General features: G+C 46.7%; 2 protein-coding genes across 3 annotated transcripts in view; both read left to right on the top strand.

The window, feature by feature from the left end:
* Positions 1 to 3,184, top strand: part of LOC103345078 (uncharacterized) — a 224,550-nt gene extending 221,366 nt beyond the window's left edge. For both annotated transcript variants that reach the window (XM_089317841.1, XM_070060730.2), the window contains exon 2: positions 1,830 to 3,184. In XM_089317841.1, coding sequence (XP_089173967.1) covers positions 2,323 to 2,781 — 459 coding nt within the window. In that variant the 5' untranslated portion in view covers positions 1,830 to 2,322 and the 3' untranslated portion in view covers positions 2,782 to 3,184. The remainder of the gene's footprint in view (positions 1 to 1,829) is intronic.
* The window catches only part of LOC138843225 (uncharacterized), a 49,628-nt gene extending 29,329 nt beyond the window's left edge, over positions 1 to 20,299 (top strand). The window contains exon 2 of the mRNA XM_089317843.1: positions 18,389 to 20,299. Coding sequence (XP_089173969.1) covers positions 19,458 to 19,901 — 444 coding nt within the window. The 5' untranslated portion in view covers positions 18,389 to 19,457 and the 3' untranslated portion in view covers positions 19,902 to 20,299. The remainder of the gene's footprint in view (positions 1 to 18,388) is intronic.
* Positions 20,300 to 21,980: the final 1,681 nt, after the last annotated feature.

Raw genomic sequence — 21,980 nt, 5'->3', positions numbered from 1 at the left:
CTTCAGAGATGTATCCCAGGACAGGGTGAGCAGCCCTAATCTGGAATTCTGAAATGCAAGATGTTTCAAAATCTGAAACTTTTCCAGCATCAGTATGACACCCAAAGGGGAAGATTCCACACGTGACCTCCTGTGCTTCCTGCGGGCGCACTGAGAGTAAAGTGTGAAATAGCCTTCGGTCTTTGGCTGGCCCCGTGAGTTAGGCAGGACAAAGGTCACTGTTCCTATCTTGGTCGTTTGCCGTGCAGCTGGGATCTGACAGAGGCAGGGACAATGCTCAGGCTCTGGGTTCCAGGTCCCGGATGCTTTGTGGAGTTTGTTTCTTTGTGCTGCCCCACCTGTAGGTGTAACACCATTGTCTGGGCAGAGGGCGGATGTGCATTTTGAGTTGCTTCTCCCAAAATGGAAATAATTACACCTCTCCCTGACGAACACTTTGCTGTTTACAAAGTTCGTCTCAAATACTTTTCTGACCCCAGTGACTCTTAGAGACTGCCTGTGAGCGTTCCAGCCAATGAGAGGAGGCTTTCATCTTCTCTGGATTTTGGTCCACCATGGGCACCATCCGTCACCTACAATGCAAGCATCACTGGTGTCCTTGGCCCTGCCCTGACCTGGAGGAACCTGCTCCTGGTTATGGAGGCGGCATCCCCGTATCATTTCATTTGTTTGAGCAGCAATTGGGATTGAGAATCACCCCTGCAAGGTAGAGAGGCTTGGGCTATATTTTCCTGTTCTCCTAAACATGGAGGCAATTCGGTTGCCTGAAACGAACATTAAGGAGAGATGTTTGTACAGAGTCCTGAGAACTGAAGTGGCCATGCCCTGGGCATTTTCCTTTCAATTCAGTCATGTTCCCTGGGCCGTGAAGGGAAGCAGAGCAACTCCCTGTGTTCCAGAAGATGAAAACAAGTAATTTGAAGGAAATTAGATGCCAGTGTTTTCAGGGAGCCAGAGAAATGACAGAAGGGAGGAAAGGAGGAAGAGAACAGTATCCGAAGTCAACGTGGGCACTGGGTCGGTCCCAGCGGGGGCGCCGGAATCCTCCAATGAGAAACCGAGTCATAAGGAGAAGAGCGGAATTGCTCAGTAGTACGAGGGGTGCGAGAAAACAAGAGGTGAGCTGCTAACGTCTCTTCAGCCATCACGGGCCACAAGACGCTCCGCATTTCCTGAAGTTTTATCTCCTACTCAGTAACCACGCCCTCTGCTTTGGGGCCACCCACAGTTCCAGGAGACACTGTTTCAGTGGAATGAGCACCCCACGAAGCGACAGGGTTGCTGAGCACCCCTCCTTCTCATCTCTTGCACCTGTGTCTGCTCTGGGAGATTCCTCAAGCTTGTGTCATCTGTCTGCTGTGTCAATTTCCTCCATAGTAAGTCCTCTCAAGGGCAACCCATTGAATTATTTCCCCTTTGATCTCTGGCCCTACGTTCCTCTATTGTTAAGAAAACAACAGAGTGTAGGACTTGGGTATAAGGAGTCAATAAAACATAATGAAAACTCACAACATTCTCCTGTCACTCCCTGATTGTGAACCTGGCCAAATCCTTTTACCCATTGAAGCCTCACGTGCCAGGCAGTGTGCAGCCAAGAAACAGAGACCTCACAAGTTTTGGTAACAGATAATTTAGCACTAGAAATATCAATTAGGTATGCGGATACAAAGATGTCAGAGAGGTGTTAACTCCACAAATGTGCACAATTATTATTTGTCAGTTGAACACCAGGGCCCATCAACCTTATATCTCTCAAGAATTTATTGGAAATCAAGCCGTTGTCTTTCTTTTAAAAGATTTATTTATTTATAGTAGCTTCTACGTTACAGGTGGTATCAGAAACCTCCCTAAACGTGGCTTTAACTCATCGCCGTGACTCATCAACATCAGACGTGCTCCCAGGAGGAAGCAGCACCCAGGAACACAGGTGGAGACCGACAGTGGTTCTGACCTGTCCCAAGCTAGGCGGGACCTTTTGGAAGATCACACACTACTGTGCTTGGCTTTAAACACAAGGATTTACTAATGTGGAGAAGGATGACCAATTTCTCCTTTCAAGAAAATAGTTCTATTTGGTTATTTATCAATGAGGAAAACAAACAAATCAATTATGCAAAGAAAATACAGAACACTTAAGGAACAACTTCCTCCCTGGGACATTTCCCAATGGACTAGAGAAATTAACATAAACAATAACAAAGTCAAGTGTGGCTCATTGGCCCCTGCTTGGGAGGCCCGGGGTATAAAAGGCCCAGAGCACACAGCACCATCATATTCTGGGAAACTCACCTGTGAAGTAAGCCCACCCTCCCCACCAACACCATGACCAACTCCTGCTGCTCCCCCTGCTGCCCGCCCCCCTGCTACAGCACCACCCACTGCAGGACCACCTGCTGGAAGCCAGCCTGCGTGTCCAGCTGCTGCAGCAGCGCCCCCTGCTGCCAGCCCAGCTGCTGCCAGCCCAGCTGCTGCCGCCCCACGTGCTGCCAGACCAGCTGCTGCAGGACCACCTTCCAGCCCAGCTGTGTGACCAGCTGCCGCCGCACCCCCTGCTGCCAGCCCAGCTGCTGCGTGGCCAGCTGCTGCCAGCCCAGCTGCTGCCAGTCCTGCTGCCGCCCCAGCTGCTGCAGCGACCCCTGCGGCCAGGCCGGCAGCTGCACGCCCGTCTACTGCACCAGAACCTGCTACCACCCCACGTGCGTCTGCCTGCCCAGCTGCTGCCAGCCCTGCTGCCGCCCGTCCTGCTGTGAGCCCAGCTGCTGCCGGCCCTCCTGCTGCTAAGCAGCTTACCAGAAACCCACTACCTACACAGAATACACTTCCATCATCAGTTTTCAAGACACCCATTTCTATGGCAAATTGCTTCCCTTTTCTCTGCTAATAACCCACACGCTGTTGCCTAGCTGTCAATCATCTTGTCCTCAGATTGGAGAGCTTGCTCAGCGCGTGTCACCTTTTTCACTCTGATATTCTCTTCATTCAGGGGGGGCAACGTCATCTATTCCTGGCCTGGATTCATGGTCTCTACATGGATACCTTTTTAAGTTAAGGCAGATGAAGAAAAAAACCACTCTTCCCATCTTATTAGGTCTTTGTAAGCATAAGTACCAATCATTTTGTCTGAATATGTCTATCATTTTTTGACTCTTTCATAACAACTATGTGTTCCTAATAAAGTCTTCACTGCATTATGTTTCGTGTTGCTTTGCTTCTGTGATGGTCTTGCGTCTCTTTATCTCCTGTCAGTCAAATACTTGGGCAGAACCAATTGATAAAGGGACCTACATGCAGTCGTGTAGCTAGGATGGACCAAACTGGGTGCAGAGCCCAGGTTTTCTGGTTCCAGCTCCGGTGCAGTCACATTTGCAGCTTTCTCTAAGTAGGAGTCACACTGGGGGCTGGGCAGCAGGAAGCTGCGCTCTTTAAGCTGCTCCCGGTGGTGATAGAATCACCAACTTCATACATTTGCACATTGATTTCTGTTAACAAAGTTCTTCCCCATTCACTCGTGACCAGTTGCAGTATCCTACGCAAAGGAGCTGGTGTTGAGGATCCTGGTTCCATGTGCGGTCAGTCACTGATGAACTCCTGGATGTATTTTCGAGCATCCGCTGTCCTGGGACTTTGGTGTGGGAGGCTCATCCAGCAAAAGCTTGTTGTTGTCATGGAAATGACCTTCACTTATGTCCTCATTGTTCTGGTCACCTCTACAAATAGCAAGATGGGATTAAGTCATGTCCTGTGAAACAGGTCAAACTTTGTTGCTAGACTTGCAGAAATAATTTGCTTTCTGGTCAAAGCTTTAAGGAAACTAAGTAATGAAGATGGTGGGACTGGAGGTAGCTCCCTGAGTTTGGGGAGGTAAAGAGAAAATTAGAGCCTGAGTTTCTGGGGTAAACAAAACTGAAGAGAGGCACAGAAAGGGGTGTGCCCTCCTGGGAACGCTGGTGGTGTGAGGGTGGTGCTACAAAAGGAAGCATCAGACTGTCTTGAGAAAGAAAATGAACAGTGATGGAAAACTCAAGCAGCTGAGGGCTACACCTCTACAGGAAAGGGGGAAAAAAAGCAAGCAAGCAAAGGACCAGGGTCACCTCTTGTGAGACACAGAAGTTTTTCCGTGCACCTGACAAGCAGAGGCGCAGCCGGTGTGTGGGCTCCTCAGATACCTATGCTAGGGGTTCTCTGGAGTTGCTTCCAACAGTGCAGCTGGGAGAGCTGGAGTTTTTGTAGGCAGGTATACATGGAGAAACAAATCATAACCCAGATTTTGTTTGTTGTGTTTCTATGTTAGAAGGCAGGATGGAAAGTTCAAAGGATTGACTATTTAATGGCAGCTAATGCATGTGTTTTGCAACTGTTAGGGTCTGAACAGGCTTTGGCTCCCCAAACTCATGCAGACATCAAAACCCCGATGTTTAATGCTAATGATTAATGGATGAGGGGTGGAGGTTGGATCTGGTTATAGTGAAGCCTTTGGGAGGTGCTTGGATTGGATTAGGTTTCTGGGGCGGATCCCCATGATCAAAGCTCTATGAAGAGCTACAACTGGGCATGGAGGAGGAGCATGCGTCCTGCCTCTCTGCTCCCTGGCTCACCCTGTGGTCGCTCCTCCACCTCCTTCAGTCCCATTGACTGCCTGGACTCATGGAGCCACCTGATCGTGGGCTGCCGACCTGCGCCTCTCGGACCTTCATTACAGCGATGAAAATCTGACGAATGCAGCTATACAGCTTGCCAATGGAAGTGGGAGGCTGTGAGATCATACATCACCCCCTGCAGTGTGTCAGCATTTATTTTATAGGTGCTTTTCCTTACGCCAAATTCATGAAGTCACTTTTTTTTTTTTTGCTGCCTCTTCCCATTTGAAAACTATATGTTATTCTCAAAAATATCTTTAACCAAGTCATAGTAAATGACACAAGACTAGAGCATGACTGCACACTGTGTTTCTAATCCCTTCTATTTCACGGGAAACTTCAGTTTCCAGGAGCAAGCATCTCCTTTATGTCCGGTCTTGGGAAAAGGCCACCCTGCAGGCCGAGTTATAATCAGCCTCACCTATGCTAGTGACTGCAGGACCCGTAATCAGATTTCATGTTTCAGTTTGGTCGATTTATGCTGTGATTTATGCTGAACTTGTGATGCCTCAGGTTATATTTTGGGTGACTTAACTGTCCCATATCCTATACCGCCTACTTCCAAACCCAAGTAGAACCGTCAGTGACGCAGATCTTTCTTCACAAAGGCACTTTGGCTTTTGCCGCTTTCATTCACTGGGTGACAATCTGATATTGTTGTGAATGGTTCCGTTTTAGTTTTTCGTTTTTTTTTTTTTTTTCACAATTCTCCATCAGTGAGTTGAGCAGTTAAATTCTTCCTGTGATTTGAATAAGCAATGCCTATGATAAGAATGCTGACTAAACATAATAAAATTATAGAAAATACCAGATTTGACTTTGTTAGGAAAAGAGTTGCAGATTGGTGCCTCCTCACCCAGGGCACCAAAATGTTAGGGAAAGAGTCATAGAATAGAGAGGAGGCAGCGTATGAATTTACAGCCATACCGAATTTATTCAGAGAAAATAGATCCGTAGAGGTGAGTGGCCAACTGTCTGCGTGTACAAGGTGGAGAATGTGGCAGAAGGCCCCGACCACCAGGGGCTGGGTCTTTTTAAGGAGGGCTAGGGCTGGGGGGGATGGGGGCAGCAGTGGAGGGGATTCCAGGAACTGGGCGAGGCCTTGGGAACCTGGAAAAGAATGCAGCGTGGAGTATGAGGGCAATAGGGTGTGAGACCCAACTGAGTTTCAAGGGCAAGGAATACATTCCCAAGTTTATCGCTTTTGGGCAATGAGGGAAAATAGCTGAGGCTTATGTCCTTGTTCCATCAGACTTCATATAAATGGTCTTGTTTTATTGAACTCTTTTTAAATGAGAGGAAGCTTGGCTTTTCTGTGAATTCTCCCCTTAACATAGATTCTGTCAACAGTGTCCTTAGATTTCTTACTTCTGTATTATTAAAGGAGAAGGAACGCTGCACTCCAAGTCTAACTCTGCCATGGCATGGAGAGTTAGTTAAATTCAGAAAGTATGGAAGAGGGGTGGGCATTGAGGCACAGTGGGTTAGGCTGCTGCTTGGAACATCTGCATCCCATATCAGAGTGCCTGGGGCTGAGTCACCTCTGCTTCTGACCCGGCTTCCTGCAGTAGGTATTATACATAATCTAGAGATGATTTAAAGTGTACAATAGATTGTCCATAAACCTATAAATGTGTCATTTTGATATAAGGGACTGGAGTGTCCACAGACTTTTATATCTGAGGAGATTCCTGGAACCCGCCCCCCAGCAAACACCAAGGGATGACCGTATTTATAAAGTGAATGAATGAGTAAGTGACCTTTCACCAGCCATACAGGACACGCAGCCTTACACTGTCCCCAGCCCTTCGGTGTGGGCCAAGGATTCAGAAGTGAGTCAGGGTTCAGAGCTGCAATGGAGGATCTTACAGAGGAGGCTTTGCACCTTGGCAAGTTGCTCTCCTTTCCATCTTCTTCTTTCCTTGTTTTCTGCCTTTTTTCCTATCTGCCCAGGTGGAGCTGTAGTTCAGTACCAGAGGACAGAATACGAGGCAGTTCACTGCAGTGGTCCAATTGATTGCCACTCTAAAGGCTTTACAAAACTTTTTAGGGGTATGCTTTTGGTGTAGCTCTTAAGACACCACTTGGGCTGCCTGCATCCATAATGCAGTGCCTGGTTTGAGTTTGCTTCCATTCCAGCTTCTGGCTAATGCAAACCTGGGAGGCAGCAGGTAGCAGCTCAGCTACTCAAGTACCTTCTGCCCACATGGGAGACCCAAACAGAATTCATGGCTCCTGCCTTCAGTCGGACCCAGTGTTGGCTGTTTGAGGATTTGGGGAAATGAACCAGTAGATGGGAGCACGTTTCTCTTTCCCTCTCCCTCTCCCTTTCACTCTCCCTCTTTGTCTCTCCTTCCCCCCCCCCTTTTCAAATAGAATGAAAATAAGCAAATTTTTTAAAAATTAATCTATCAGTTAATTAACCAATTGAGATCGTATGAAACTATGAAAATCTGAGAAAGAAAGAATGTTAAAGACAATGAGTTTGGCTTGTAGTGCCTGTTTCCTTAGCATGGGTTTGGTTAGCTCAGAGTAGAGAGGTCAGAAAGAGAGCCACTTATACAAGATCCCTTAATTTTTTTAAAGATTTATTTTATTTCCTTGAAAGGCAGAGTTACAGAGAGTTCTTCTATTTGCTAGTTCATGCCCCAGATGGCCACAATGGCTGGAGCTGGGCCAATCTGAAGCCAATAGCCAGGAGCTTCTTCTGGGTGTCCCATGTGGGTACAGGGGCCTAAGGACTTAGGCCATGCTCTACTGCCTTCCCAGGAGCATTAGCAGGAAGCTGGATAGGAAGTGGAACAGCTGGGATTCAAACTGGTGCCCATATGAATGCCAGTTCTGTAGGCTGGGGTTTTAACCTGCTGAGCCACAGTGATCCCATATTTTACCTCATGCCAGATACGAAGCAACTCCAGGGGTACTATAGACAGAAATGGTAAGGCAACGTATTTTTTTTTGACAGGCGGAGTCAGACAGTGAGAGAGAGAGAGACAGAGAGAAAGGTCTTCCTTCCACTGGTTCACCCCCAAAATGGCCGCTACAGCCAGCGTGCTGCACCGATCCGAAGCCAGGAGCCAGGTGCTTCCTCCTGGTCTCCCATGCGGGTGCAGGGCCCAAGGACCTGGGCCATCCTCCACTGCCTTCCCGGGCCACAGCAGAGAGCTGGACTGGAAGAGGAGCAACCGGGACAGAATCCGGCGCCCCAACCAGGACTAGAACCCGGGGTTCCGGCGCCGCATGTAGAGGATTAGCCTAGTGTGCCACGGCGCTGGCCAAGGCAACGTATTTTAAGACATAGAATAGGATAATACCTACATGATTTTAAAATAGTCATCAATTTATTATTAAACAAGAAACGTCATGGAAAAGATTGCACAGCATTAAGGAGAGAGAGAGAGAGATCAAGTCACAGCATGAGAAAGGACAACGGTGATGCCCATCGGAACCCACAGGTAGTGACCAGAACACATAAAGGACCTCAGTGAAGAAACACAGACAATTCAGCAGAAAGAATCTAAGGCAGAGCCTCTCCTTGACAAGGGGAAATCCACATGTCCAACGAGCGTGTGAAGGGTTGCTCAGACTCATTCGTCTTCAGAGAGATGCCAGTTAAAACCGTAACGAGACACTGCTGACTATCACAGCCAGACAGCTGACACACTGGAGTACAAGTAACAGGTGTTGATGAGATGTGAGTCCAGGGAACATGAGTTTTATGAATTATTGTAACCTTTTTTTGAAAAGTATTTGAAACCCTCTACTATATATATATATATAGTATGTATATATATATATATATATACACTACTATATCTACTATATATACACAATTTACAGTGCAGAAATTTCACTCCAGGAATGTACACCACAGAAAAACATGCAGGCTGGAGCAGGATGTGGAAAAAGTACTCAAGAAAACACTCTGCACACAATCCCCCAATGTAGGAGAATAACCAACAGTAGAACGATCTTGTAAGTGGTGATCCCTTCATACAACGATGTACTGAAGATAATTGGAAATGAGCAAACAACTACTTGTCACTGAATCTCACAGACACAATACTTTTGAGGAAAATAAGACAACCTCTCCCAAAAAAAAGTACCATGAGGGGTCTTCAAAAATGTTGGCAAAAAAAAAAAAAGTGGAATTAAAAGATAAATTTATTTTATTTTTTTTATTTTTATTTTTTTATTTTTTGACAGGCAGAGTGGACAGTGAGAGAGAGAGACAGAGAGAAAGGTCTTCCTTTGCCGTTGGTTCACCCTCCAATGGCCGCCGCGGCCAGCGCGCTGCGGCCGGCGCACCACACTGATCCGATGGCAGGAGCCAGGAGCCAGGTGCTTTTCCTGGTCTCCCATGGGGTGCAGGGCCCAAGCACCTGGGCCATCCTCCACTGCACTCCCTGGCCACAGCAGAGAGCTGGCCTGGAAGAGGGGCAACCGGGACAGAATCCGGCGCCCCAACCGGGACTAGAACCCGGTGTGCCGGCGCCGCTAGGCGGAGGATTAGCCTAGTGAGCCGCGGCGCCAGCCTGATAAATTTATTTTAATTCTAGAAAATTCGGGGTCCTTCACGGCTCTTGTCATAATAAGCATTTTCCGTGAACCTTTGGAAAATCCTTTGTGTATAATGTAATTTTGTGTGACACTCAGGAGCTGGCCAACGGGTTATGCAGGTGTGCATACTAGTTGTGTCAGGCAGGAGGAGAAAGATAGGCACAAGGGAGAGTGTGAAGCTGTTACTGTAATAGACATGGAGCTCTACTTCCATCCCCTGTCATCACTGGTCAGGCCAAACACTAATAAAGCTCGTTATACTTCAGTTTGAAAAGCTGCCAGTAAATAAGGAGTCGTTACAGGCATACGGGTTCCTCATTTTCTGAAAACAAATAGTGGAAAGGAACGGGGTTAGGACATAGATGAGCCGATGCTCTCTACAGCTCAGGCTCCTACCTCTCGCCTCCACTCTCCTGCTTTAGTGCTGACTTGCACAACCACCCTCTGCCCATGCCTTCTTTGAGAAAACCGGTAATGGTGCAAAGGTTGCCACGGGCAGATGTGCCTCGTGTAGGCTTCCATAGTCAAGAGTCACTGAGTGAACAGATGTGGTCCCAAGTATGGCTTCCACCTGTCGCTGTGGACCGGCAGCATCATGCCCATCCCCAGGATGCCTCCCAGTCTACGCACAGCCAAAGGAAGGCGCTGGGGAGGGAAAACTCTGACCCAGCCCCAGCCACAGGAACCATCACAGCACCAGACAGTGATCAGAGGACAATGATGCTGATGATTGTTTCTAGAAATATCCCCGAGAAATTATCCACAATTAACTGCCGGAAGCATAATTTTCAAAAGATTTATAATACGTAGGGAACAACTTCCTCCTTGGAGCATTTCCCTGTAGCAAACAAACACCAAGGAAGACGGCTGCTCATTGGCCCAAACACTGGAGGTCCAGGGTATAAAAGGCCCAGAGCACACAGCACCATCATATTCTGGGAAACTCACCTGTGAAGTAAGCCCACCCTCCCCACCAACACCATGACCAACTCCTGCTGCTCCCCCTGCTGCCCGCCCCCCTGCTACAGCACCACCCACTGCAGGACCACCTGCTGGAAGCCAGCCTGCGTGTCCAGCTGCTGCAGCAGCACCCCCTGCTGCCAGCCCAGCTGCTGCCAGTCCAGCTGCTGCCGCCCCACGTGCTGCCAGACCAGCTGCTGCAGGACCACCTTCCAGCCCAGCTGTGTGACCAGCTGCCGCCGCACCCCCTGCTGCCAGCCCAGCTGCTGCGTGGCCAGCTGCTGCCAGCCCAGCTGCTGCCAGTCCTGCTGCCGCCCCAGCTGCTGCAGCGACCCCTGCGGCCAGGCCGGCAGCTGCACGCCCGTCTACTGCACCAGAACCTGCTACCACCCCACGTGCGTCTGCCTGCCCAGCTGCTGCCAGCCCTGCTGCCAGCCCTCCTGCTGCTGATCCTACCACCTGCCACAGCCCAGCCTTCTGAGAACAAACCCTGTGCCTGCAACACAAGTCACGCGCCTGGCTCTCTTGTCATCCAGCTGTGTCTTGGTTGTCTTCTTCTAACGAGTCTTGCGAGTCAGTTTGATGAAGTGCAGCCTTTTGCATCTGCTTTGCTTTTCTTTCTGTGTTGATCGGTTCTCCAGCTCCTGGTCCACTTGACCTGTTCTTGAGTTTGAGTCACGTTCTTAGATGTAGAAAAATAATCTCCACCCTTTCCCCACGAGCCATCTGAAGCCACAAGCAAAAAATCAAAATCCAGTGGCTTTTCACCATGACTCTCCTCAGTGTTGAGACAGAAACGTCTCCTCGAGGCAGTGCTTCTCCCTGGGGCCTCTTCTTGTACCTCTGTGTCCACTTTAAATCATCTTCCTAGTTACAAATTCTGCCCCCTCCTTTGATTTTCCTAATAAACCTGCACGTGTTTCCCTGAATTTTGTTTTTGTTTCTTTACTGTTTCTTCCCTAAGAGCTTCATTCCCTCCTCTTGTTCACTTCTGCAAACCCTCCCCAGCCTCATGATAACCACAAAAGAGGGTCACAGCCAAGAGCACCTTTGGCAACCTGTGCATGAGAAGAATGATGGGCTCAATGCCACCTGGTCCACTACTTTGCTCTTCTTCTTTTAGCTTCGTGCTACTTTCCATGTCACTGCAAGTGACCAAAGGGAGCACTGGGGAGACGTGTGCTTTGACTGGCCGCAGCTCCTCTGGCAGGACACGTGGGCCAGCTGTCTGTGCACAGGGCATGGGGAAATGAGAGGGAGCTGCCCGCCACCAGACACCACCATGGATATAAGTGCAACAGTGAGAGATGGGGCGTGGATGTTCTGAAGGACTCAACGCTGAACTCACACACGGCAGCACGTGGACTTGTGCTGGCCACTGAGGCCTCTGGGAGCAGCAGGGCATCCCCTGGTCAGGTGGGAGCCCTGTGGTGCTGGCGGCCTCTGAAGAGTTTGCCAGCTGATCCAACCTCTGAGCCCTGGCACCGGGTTATTTGTCAGCATTCACTGTGCACCTGGTAGGCACTGAGTTCTGTGTGTCGCATGCAGCACCTCACTCTCAAACAGGCCTGGGAAGGCCATCTTCCTGCACCTGCTTTAGAGCAGGGGTGCACGGCTCTCCAGGATGTCATGGGACGTGCACCAACTTGCACAGCTGCACAGCCTGTAAAGAGCTTGGTAGGCTCCTCAGAACCAATCTGTTCCCACTCACATGCCTTATTTGTGAAGCACCAGAGGAGATCAAAGTGGCTGCTCTAGACCACAAAGTCTTGCACATCAAAATGAGTGATTGGATGTTTTCACCTGTGTCTCATGATTGGGGTGGGAGTGGGGAGAGCAAGCAAGAGAGAGAGAGAGAGAGAGAGAGAGAGAGAGAGAGAGAGAGAAAGAGACTAGGAGTTTACAATCTTTGCTTCAAAAGCCATCTTATTCAACAACTAGGAAGTGTTGAAGTCACTGTGGTTGTTGTGCAAGGGATAGAATGGGAAACAGGATCACAAGGTACTAGTCCATATTAGCTTTGCTGAGAAAGAACATAAAAAGAAAATATATGCTCATAGAAGGGTAGAAGATAAACCAGATTTGGCCTTATGGTGGGATGCTGGAGACAAGAAATTAGAGAGACATCTTCCAGATGAACCCCAAAGATCCACTACTAACAAAACCAGCTTGTATGAGATGGAGGGAAGCCAAAATGTTATCAAAGAAACCAACTAGAAGAGGGCTTGCTTATGTTACATAATTTGTGCATGAACTCTTGCTGCTGAGTGGGAGAACATCTAGATGAATTTTTAGCAGATTCAGAGTCCCAGGCCCCAGATCCTTATGCCCCCGTCTGTCCCGTCTGCCTTGGAGAACACGTGGAGCTTATGGTGAGATGGATTGGGAGACCGCAATGGAGGATTGTCACTGCAGAAGACAGGTGCTGTGACCTCAAAGCAGCCCTTGGGATGGCAGGAGAGGGACAAGAGGCGGCAGGAGTGAAGGCACTGCATCGTTCATGGGCACTGCACTCTGTTGGAACAGCACGTAGGAAGATCTTAAGCATCTAGGAAACTATTCCAGGCTTGATTGTAACAAGAGAGAGAACATGCAGGTGGCAAATCCGTGAAAAGGAACTTGGGGGCCAAGTAACCATGAGGTCCGTGACAGCCATGCCGGCGCATGCCACACACGGGGGAAGACGTGTTCCATGCTGGGGGAGGCAGGACACAAACCGAACTTCCTCTGAATAAGCACAGGGAGCAAAGATGGTTCGTGAATGGAAACCAGGCAAAAACTGCTGCTCTGACAGTGTGGTCACAAGAGATCCCACGCAGGAGGAAAATGCATAGAAGGCTCGGAGTTGATGGAGTTTAATAGGAAAATAACCTTTAATATGCCTAACTCTGAGCTTCTGAATTCAGACTTCAGGGTAGCCAGACAACCGCCGGGCAGGATTTGGTGTCACGGATTCACGAGTGTAGGTGAGCAACCTTCTTTACCAAACTTGGAGGGTTCCGAGTCACTCTTACTGCTGCACTGCTTTTGATTAGAGCTGATTCTATAAAAATGAAACAATAAAGTAAGTAAACCCTGATGACGTGATACAAGGAGAGAGAGTAGGAGCCACAACTGGTATCATGTATGAAATTGTGACTATAGATCCTAAAGTGTCAAAAACATAACAGGCGGTTATGAAAAGTTTATGCCTGTGGAATCCTTTATTGAGTGCAGTGTGAAGCACAGGATTATAAAGTAAATTCAAAGTATGTTATTGTAAAAATTAAAAGAAAAATAAGAAAGGAAGGAGGTGGGGAGATGGGAGACAGGGAGGAAGCATCATCATACTCTTAAAACTGTGCATACAAAATACATGAAATTTGTTCCCCTTATATAAATTTTTAAATAAAATAAAATAAAATAATAGAAACCATTGGGCATCTTATGGAAGGATAACATGATTAAATTTTCATTTGCAATCTTTTTTTTAACTTTTATTTAATGAATATAAATTTCCAAAGTACACCTTATGGATTACAATGGCTTCCCCCCCCCATAACTTCCCTCCCACCCACAACCCTCCCCTTTCCCGCTCCCTCTCCCCTTTCATTCACATCAAGATTCATTTCCAATTATCTTTATATACATAAGATCGATTTAGTATATATTAAGTAAAGATTTCAACAGTTTGCACCCACATAGAAACACAAAGTGAAAAAAACTATTTGAGTACTAGTTATAGCATTAAATCACAAGGTACAGCACATTAAGGACAGAGATCCTACATGAGGAGTAAGTGCACAGTGACTCCTGTTGTTGACTTAACAAATTGACTCTCTTGTTTATGGCATCAGTAATCACCCTAGGCTCTTGTCATGAGTTGCCAAGGCTATGGAAACCTTTTGAGTTCACCGACTCTGATCATATTTAGACAAGGTTGTAGTCAAAGTGGAAGTTCTCTCCTCCCTTCAGAGAAAGGTACCTCCTTCTTTGATGGCCCTGTTCTTTCCCTGGGATCTCACTCACGGAGATCTTTCATTTAGGGTTGGTTTTGTTTTTGTTTTTGTTTTTGTTTTTTTCACCAGAGTGTCTTGGCTTTCCATGCCTGAAATACTCTCATGGGCTTTTCAGCCGGATCCACATGCCTTAAGGGCTGATTCTGAGGCCAGAGTGCTGTTTAGGACATCTGCCATTCTATGAGTCTGCTGTGTATCCTGCTTCCCATGTTGGATCATTCTCTCCTTTTTTTTATTCTATCGGTTAGTATTTGCGGACACTAGTCTTGTTTATGTGATCCCTTTGACTCCTAGTCCTATCATTATGATCAATTGTGAACAGAAATTGATCACTCGGACTAGTGAGATGACATTGGTACATGCCACCTTGATGAGATTGAATTGGAATCCCCTGGCACATTTCTAACTCCACCATTTGGGACAAGTCAGCTTGAGCTTGCCCCCAATTGTACATCTCCTCCCTCTCTTATTCCCACTCTTACATTTAACAGGGATCACTTTTCAGTTAAGTTTCAACACTTAAGAATAACTGTGTATTAATTACAGAATTCAACCAATAGTATGAAGTAGAACAAAAAAATACTAAGAGGGATAATGTATTAAGTTGTTCATCAACAGTCAGGGCAAGGGCTGATCAAGTCACTGTTTCTCATAGTGTTCATTTCACTTCAACAGGTTTCCTTTTTGGTGTTCAGTCAGTTGTCACCGATCAGGAAGAACATATGATATTTGTCCCTTTGGGACTGGCTTATTTCACTGAGCATAATGTTTTTCAGATTCCTCCATTTTGTTGCAGATGACCGGATTTCATTGTTTTTTACTGCTGTATAGTATTCTATAGAGTACATATCCCATAATTTCTTTATCCAGTCTACTGTTGATGGGCATTTGGGTTGATTCCAGGTCTTAGCTATTATGAATTGAGCTGCAATAAACATTAAGATGCAGACAGCTTTTGTGTTTGCCAATTTAATTTCTTTTGGATAAATTCCAAGGAGTGGGATGGCTGGGTTGAATGGTAGGGTTATATTCAGGTTTCTGAGGAATCTCCAGACAGACTTACATAGTGGCTTTACCAGTTCATTTGCAATCTTCAAAAAAAGTTTAAGCCAAAAAATTTAAACATATGCAAAATAGGTAATTTAATTTCCTAGGACAAAAACTTAACAGTACTCACCTGAGAAGCAGACAATCTCAAGACTTTTATATCAACTCATGAAATGTAGTCAATATTTTAAATGGGATTCTCTTTTTCACTGCCCGCCCACACAGGTACACATCATACAAGCACCGGTTGCTCCCACTAGTGTGCTTTTATCAAACACAAAATATTCAGGAATACATCATAAAATCTTAAACTCTTTTATAGACAACTATAAAAAGAGAGAATAATGTCCAACTTGTCTTATGGTTCCAGTTTATTTTTGATACCAAGCTTGACAAGCTGTGTCAAGAATGGAGTTTGAGAAGAAAATACATTCATGAAAACTGCAGGGATACAAACTTCCTAAACCAAATACTGACATGGACAATCCTATCTACAGAAAGCAATTAAACTAAGCCAGTTTCCATGATCTCTAACAGCAACACAGAGAAGATTGTTTTAATCTTTGAAAGTCATTTGATGCAATTTATCACCTAACAGAAGAGAATAGATGGGAGCTGACGCTGTGGCACAGCGGGTTAAAGCCCTGGCCTGAAGCACCAGCATCCCATATGGGCGCTGGTTCAAGCCCCGGCTGCTCCACTTCTGATCCAGCTCTCTGCTGTGGCCTGGGAAAGCAGTGGAAGATGGCCCAAGTCCTTGGGCCCCTGCACCCATGTGGGAGACCCAGAAGAAGCTCCTGGCTCCTGCCTTCGGATTGGCACAACTCTGGCCATTGAGGCCAACTGGGGAGTGAACCAGTGAATGGAAGATCTCTCTTTCTCTGCCTCTCTTTCTCTCTCTCTATGTAACTCTGACATTAAAATAAATAAATAAATAAATAAATAAATAAATCTTTAAAAAAAGAGAGAGAGAATAGACAAAATTTTTGTTTTTCTTAATTTACATGCACATAAAGCTTTCTAAGTCTTTAAATACACTTTTGCATGATTTAAAAGAGTAGAATTGAAAGGAACCTTTTATTCTGATTTTTAAAAAAAAAAAAAGTTCTTTAAAAATAGAGTTGGCATGACTGAGAATGGTAAGGACTTCCAAACATTGTCTCCTCCCTGAAAGCAATGAGAACACTGGTTAAAATGATCAGAATCAGCTTTTTGAAAACTTGGGACTTAATCAAAGGTTTGAAACATTCGGCAAACAGCAGCCTCACAGCGGCCAGGAGGGCAGGGCAGAGTGAGCTCCCTCTAAGCGCACTCCTTAAGAACTGTCCTCATCTGTCCTACCTGGTGGTTTCCCTGCAACTCTCTTGCAAAGCTACCTTTGTTGGAGCAGACTCAGAGATGACTAAGTGTGAGAAGCCTTTTTCCTGGCATTGTTTGTGTAAACAATCAGAGGAGACTGTTTCACATCACAGCCGCCCAGAGGGAGTGGATGCAGGTGGAGAAACAATAAGCTAAACCAAAACCTGGAAAGGAAAAGCTGCAGAATGAGGTTAATGAGCTCTGACATTCCTGGAAATCAGGGAGGCCATGCGCTTGGAAGTCACCATGGACATCCTGAAGGAATATCCCAGACGACTACGCTTTCTCCTTTGAGCCCTGAAGATATACACAGCTGGGGCGGAGCTGACAACTGTGCGGCTGTGCGCTGAGGGCATGCTCCCCCCACCCTCCCCCCCCCCCGCACTGCTCAGAGCCCCTGCGCAGTGCTGGAAGATGGGATTGGTTAAGTAGTTTTAATAAAGTCTCCAACTAATCATTAGCTGACCAAGCAGGGATTTTAGGGACCACACATGACAAAGAATCGAGACTTACCAGGCTTAGTTGAGAAACAGACAGATATCTGCAAACCCCAGGGAAGACTCTGATTTCCAGATGTGTCACGTTATGTTGTTTTCAATGGCCAGTCCTCAACCAAAAAAAAAAAATGTGGCTTGCAAAGAAATAAGAAAATAAGGCTCACACCCAGGTGTACGGGGGATTTCATTCATTGCAGGACAAATGCAGCAGAATCCTGCCCTTGTCATTAGCGCTGTCTACCCACACCCACACACACACACACACACACACACACACAACTATATAAAAGCAACTAAAGCTGTATTTGAGATGTAAAGACAATACAGTGTTTAAAAGAGATTGGAGAACATCTTCATAATATTGGACTAGTTACAGGTTTGTTCAACAAGACTCAATATATCAAATTAAGGAATGGTGGATTCACAGGACATTGAATGTATTAAATATTCAAAGTAAGAATTTACTGGGGCTGGTGCTGTGGCGTAGCAGGCTAAGCCTCCGCCTGCGGCGCTGGCATCCCATGTAGACACTGGTTCTTGTCCCAGCTGCTCCTCCTCCAATCCAGCTCTCTGCTTAGGGCCTGGGAAAGCAGTGAAAGATGGCTCAGGTGTCTGCACCCACATGGGAGACCCAGAAGAAGCTCCTGGCTCCTGGCTTCAGATCCAGCTCTGGCCATTGAGACCATTTGGGGGGTGAACCAGTGGATGGAAGACCTTCCTCTCTGTCTCTCCCTCTCTGTCTGTAACTCTATCTCTAAATAAATAAATATATTAAAAATTACTTATGAAAATATAACATTAAGAGAATGGAAAGGCAAGATGATACAAAATGAAATAAAATATTTGTAACATATATAACTGATAGGTAGATAGAAAAATATATATTACAAAAATACCTAACAATAACTATATATATAATAAACCCATACAGATAGATGATGTATAGATTTATTGATCATATATCCAAAACGGATATCAAAAATCTATAAAATCAAAGAGAAGTAGACACTCAAGAAAAAATATAGGTATAATACTGGAATAGGCACCTCAAAGAAAAAGAACAAAAGCAACAGGTGTCTACTATGCACTAATCAGCAACAATGCAAGTTTAAAGTGTGAATCCATACCAGCAGAATACGGACAGCTCATAATATTAGAGTCCTCAGGAGATGCTGCTGGTAGCGAAAAATTGAAACACTGTTGTGTGCTTTTTTTCCTATACATTTTAGCTATACATTGTCCCTATAACTCCTACACATATACACAAAAAAGAAAACAATGAGAAATTGTGGCCAGTTCCCCCCATGTATTGAACTATCTGAATTTACAGGTTCAGGAACACCTGGAGTGTCACCAACGCTATTTCTGCATGTGAGTGGGTACAAGCCAGGATACCCACCTGAGGCCGCTGAGCCAGCTGTGCAGCAGAGTGGACAGCAACGCGGTGATGCTTTCCGAATCCAGTCCTGCCTCTGCCTCTGTCCTCTTGCTTTGGTGCTGACTTACAAATGAGAATAAAACAACTTCTACCCAAGTTAGTTTTAAAAATATTGATTTATTTAAGTAGCATGTGCACACTGAGGTAGAGACAAAGAGACAAGAGAGGGAGACAGAGAGCTCATGTCTCCTGATTCACTTCCCAAATGCCTGCAACAGCCAGGGCTGAGCCAGAGCCAAAGCCAGGAGCCAAGAACTCATTCCCACATGGATGGTAGGAACCCCATTACTTCTGCATCACCAGGAAGCTGGAGTCAGGAGCCCAAGCCAGGAATCAAACCCAGGTACTGGAATGTGGGGCACACGTGTCTTAACTGCAGGACCAAACATCCATGCTACAAGTATCCCTGATGACCTGAACAATGTGAAGAGTAGATTGCCATGGATACAGATAACCTGCTGCAGCCTTCAATCAGTCTTTTCTAGGGGATCAGACTTGGAAACAAGCAAAGTTTCAATTCGTCAGAGAACAAATTCAACAGAATCTGAACTCTCGTGGCAATTCCCAGCCTAAGCACAGGTGCAGGAAAAAGCTCCAGGTGCAACAACTATCCAGACCCACCTCCAGCCCATGGGAGCTTCCCATGACCAGATACGATCACATGAGAGGAAATTATGCTAATGATGACCCCTGCCTTTCTCATTCCAGGAAAGGTTCTGAAATAGTACACCCAATTAAGAAAAAGACTAGAACACTAATTTTCAGAAACTCCAAAATGATAATTGAACAATTTCTGTCTTAACAGTGCCTCAGTGACTATGAAAACAACAAAAAACAAGGAAAAGCACTGCTCATTGGCCCAAACTCTGGAGGCCCAGGGTATAAAAGGCCCAGAGCACACAGCACCATCATATTCTGGGAAACTCACCTGTGAAGTAAGCCCACCCTCCCCACCAACACCATGACCAACTCCTGCTGCTCCCCCTGCTGCCCGCCCCCCTGCTACAGCACCACCCACTGCAGGACCACCTGCTGGAAGCCAGCCTGCGTGTCCAGCTGCTGCAGCAGCGCCCCCTGCTGCCAGCCCAGCTGCTGCCGCCCCACGTGCTGCCAGACCAGCTGCTGCAGGACCACCTTCCAGCCCAGCTGTGTGACCAGCTGCCGCCGCACCCCCTGCTGCCAGCCCAGCTGCTGCGTGGCCAGCTGCTGCCAGCCCAGCTGCTGCCAGTCCTGCTGCCGCCCCAGCTGCTGCAGCGACCCCTGTGGCCAGTCCGGCAGCTGCACGCCTGTCTACTGCACCAGAACCTGCTACCACCCCACGTGCGTCTGCCTGCCCAGCTGCTGCCAGCCCTGCTGCCGCCCGTCCTGCTGTGAGCCCAGCTGCTGCCAGCCCTCCTGCTGCTGAGCAGATCCTCAAAAGACCATGGTCATCACACAGCACCGACTCACCATTTGAGAAACAAATTCATTTCCTGCTTTTCTGACCACCAACACGCTCTCACTGAAATTTGTTACTCTGTGAATCAGCTCCATGGAGTGCTAAGTACCTCACCCTGATTCTCTTCTTCCCATGGCATCTTCCTGTAGACTCAATTTGGAGTTCGGGTCTCAGCTGAGTTTTCAGTCGAGATCTTCACTCATAGATTTCTCTAACTGATCTACAATCTTCACAATCATGCTTACTTTCTCAAGGTACTTGTGTTTCTTGTATCCTGCCTTCTTTCCATCATCACTTTGTGTGATCTCCTGAGTAACAGAGCTTCTTACCTGTGTATTTCTTAATAAATTCAAAAGTATCTTTCATCCAAGATTCTGTTTTTGTTTCATTGTATGGTACTTCCTGATATAGAACCTTAAATGCATATTGCATACTATTCATATATACATTAGCCGTTTGGAACCTTCTAATAGCCCACCAGGAATGATTGCCAGCATTTTTTTTCAGATAAAAACATTTCCTTGTACAATATCATGTAGCTATGAATGGATAGACTAGATCCAGGATTGAGTCTATTGTGCCTGCTCAAAGGCACTTACATCTCAAACCAAGGAGAGAGTCCTCTGTCGCCATGCCCTTGCCCGGCTGTGATTGCCATCATTCCTCACCTGTGGTTCTTAGCACAGACACAACCATGAGACGCTCCGGTGAATTTCCTGAATTTCAGATATAATTCTCCAGACATCCTACTTCTTTGATAATTATATCTCACTGAACAGTAACTCTTTTCTCTGCCAACTTGTTTACTGCCATGAGGAGTCCAAAAGACCCAGGTGACAGCTATAACTTGATTATATCCCACGATAGAGATATTCCTTTCCGGGGTGGGCATTTGACCTGGTCATGAAGGTGGCATTCGGGATGCCTGCATTCAATATCCCATTGCCTGGGTTGGAGCCCTGGCTCCTTTCCAGATTCCAGCTTCCTGCTAGGGCGCACTCTGGGAGGGGCAGGTTGAGCAGTTGGAACCCTACTGATCGTGTGGTGACCCAGATTGAGTTCCTGGCTGCTGACTTTGGCCTCGCCCAGCCCTGGCTATTTCAGCTTTATGATAGAATGAGCCATTGGATGAAAGATCTATCTCTCTCTCTCTCTCTCTCTCTCTCTCTCCATATAAATAAATAAAGATAAAGAAAACATTTTAAAAGGAAAAGTAATGTCCCTTTCATGGGAACAGAGCTTCAACCCAGTAGAGCCTGCTGCCATGGGGGTGGAATCTGCAATGTGTCACTCCTACTTCTGCCCACTGATTTCTGAACTCATGCATACCACCTACTGTGGATATGTGTGGGACCTACTATGTGAATCACAGAATGGCCATTGGACCAGGCTATATAACACATCCAGATGACAATCTGTCAACCCTGCAGCCACCTCTAAGTTGACCCCTTTAATGCACATCAAACAGGTTACTCCAACTGTGTCAGGTGACTCATTTCTAGATCTTGCGATCTATGTTAGGACAAGTGGATACCATGGCTTCTCCTAACTTGAGGAGGCAAAGTTATGTGAAAACATGAATCAAGTCCAGGAAGGATGAATGCCGCCTTTCCCAGTGGTGTAGCCTGGGGTAGTCGCCCTGCTCCGTGTGGGTTGGTTCATGTCCGTGGGGGATGCCACCCTGGTGAGCTGCCGACAAACCGCACATCCAGCCGAGCAGCCCAGGTGAGAGGGAGCCAGTGCCGGGAATCTGCAGTCAAGCAGAGAGGCAGGATCTGAACGCAGGCACTCTGATAATGGGACATGGGCTTCCTAATCAGACTCAATCCCCCGACCCAACACCATGCCGCATCATCCATTCAGCGTTGCAGGAAGCCAACCCTGCCACACTCCACAGATGTACTGTTGCTTCTCATTAATGCTTTGATCTGAAGGTGGATAATTTATACATTTGAGTATAACTTGTGTTCAATCAAAGATACAAAGGTAAACAAAAGAGGAAAAATCCCAGACTATGGAAGGAGAAAGGAAGCTGAAGCTATTCCT

This window comes from Oryctolagus cuniculus, chromosome 17, assembly GCF_051225735.1.
Source record: "Oryctolagus cuniculus isolate XC-2025 breed Fujian yellow rabbit chromosome 17, ASM5122573v1, whole genome shotgun sequence".
NCBI lineage: Eukaryota > Metazoa > Chordata > Mammalia > Lagomorpha > Leporidae > Oryctolagus > Oryctolagus cuniculus.
The sequence above is the reverse complement of the archived record's forward strand: the minus strand, read 5'-3'. Positions and strand labels throughout refer to the sequence as shown.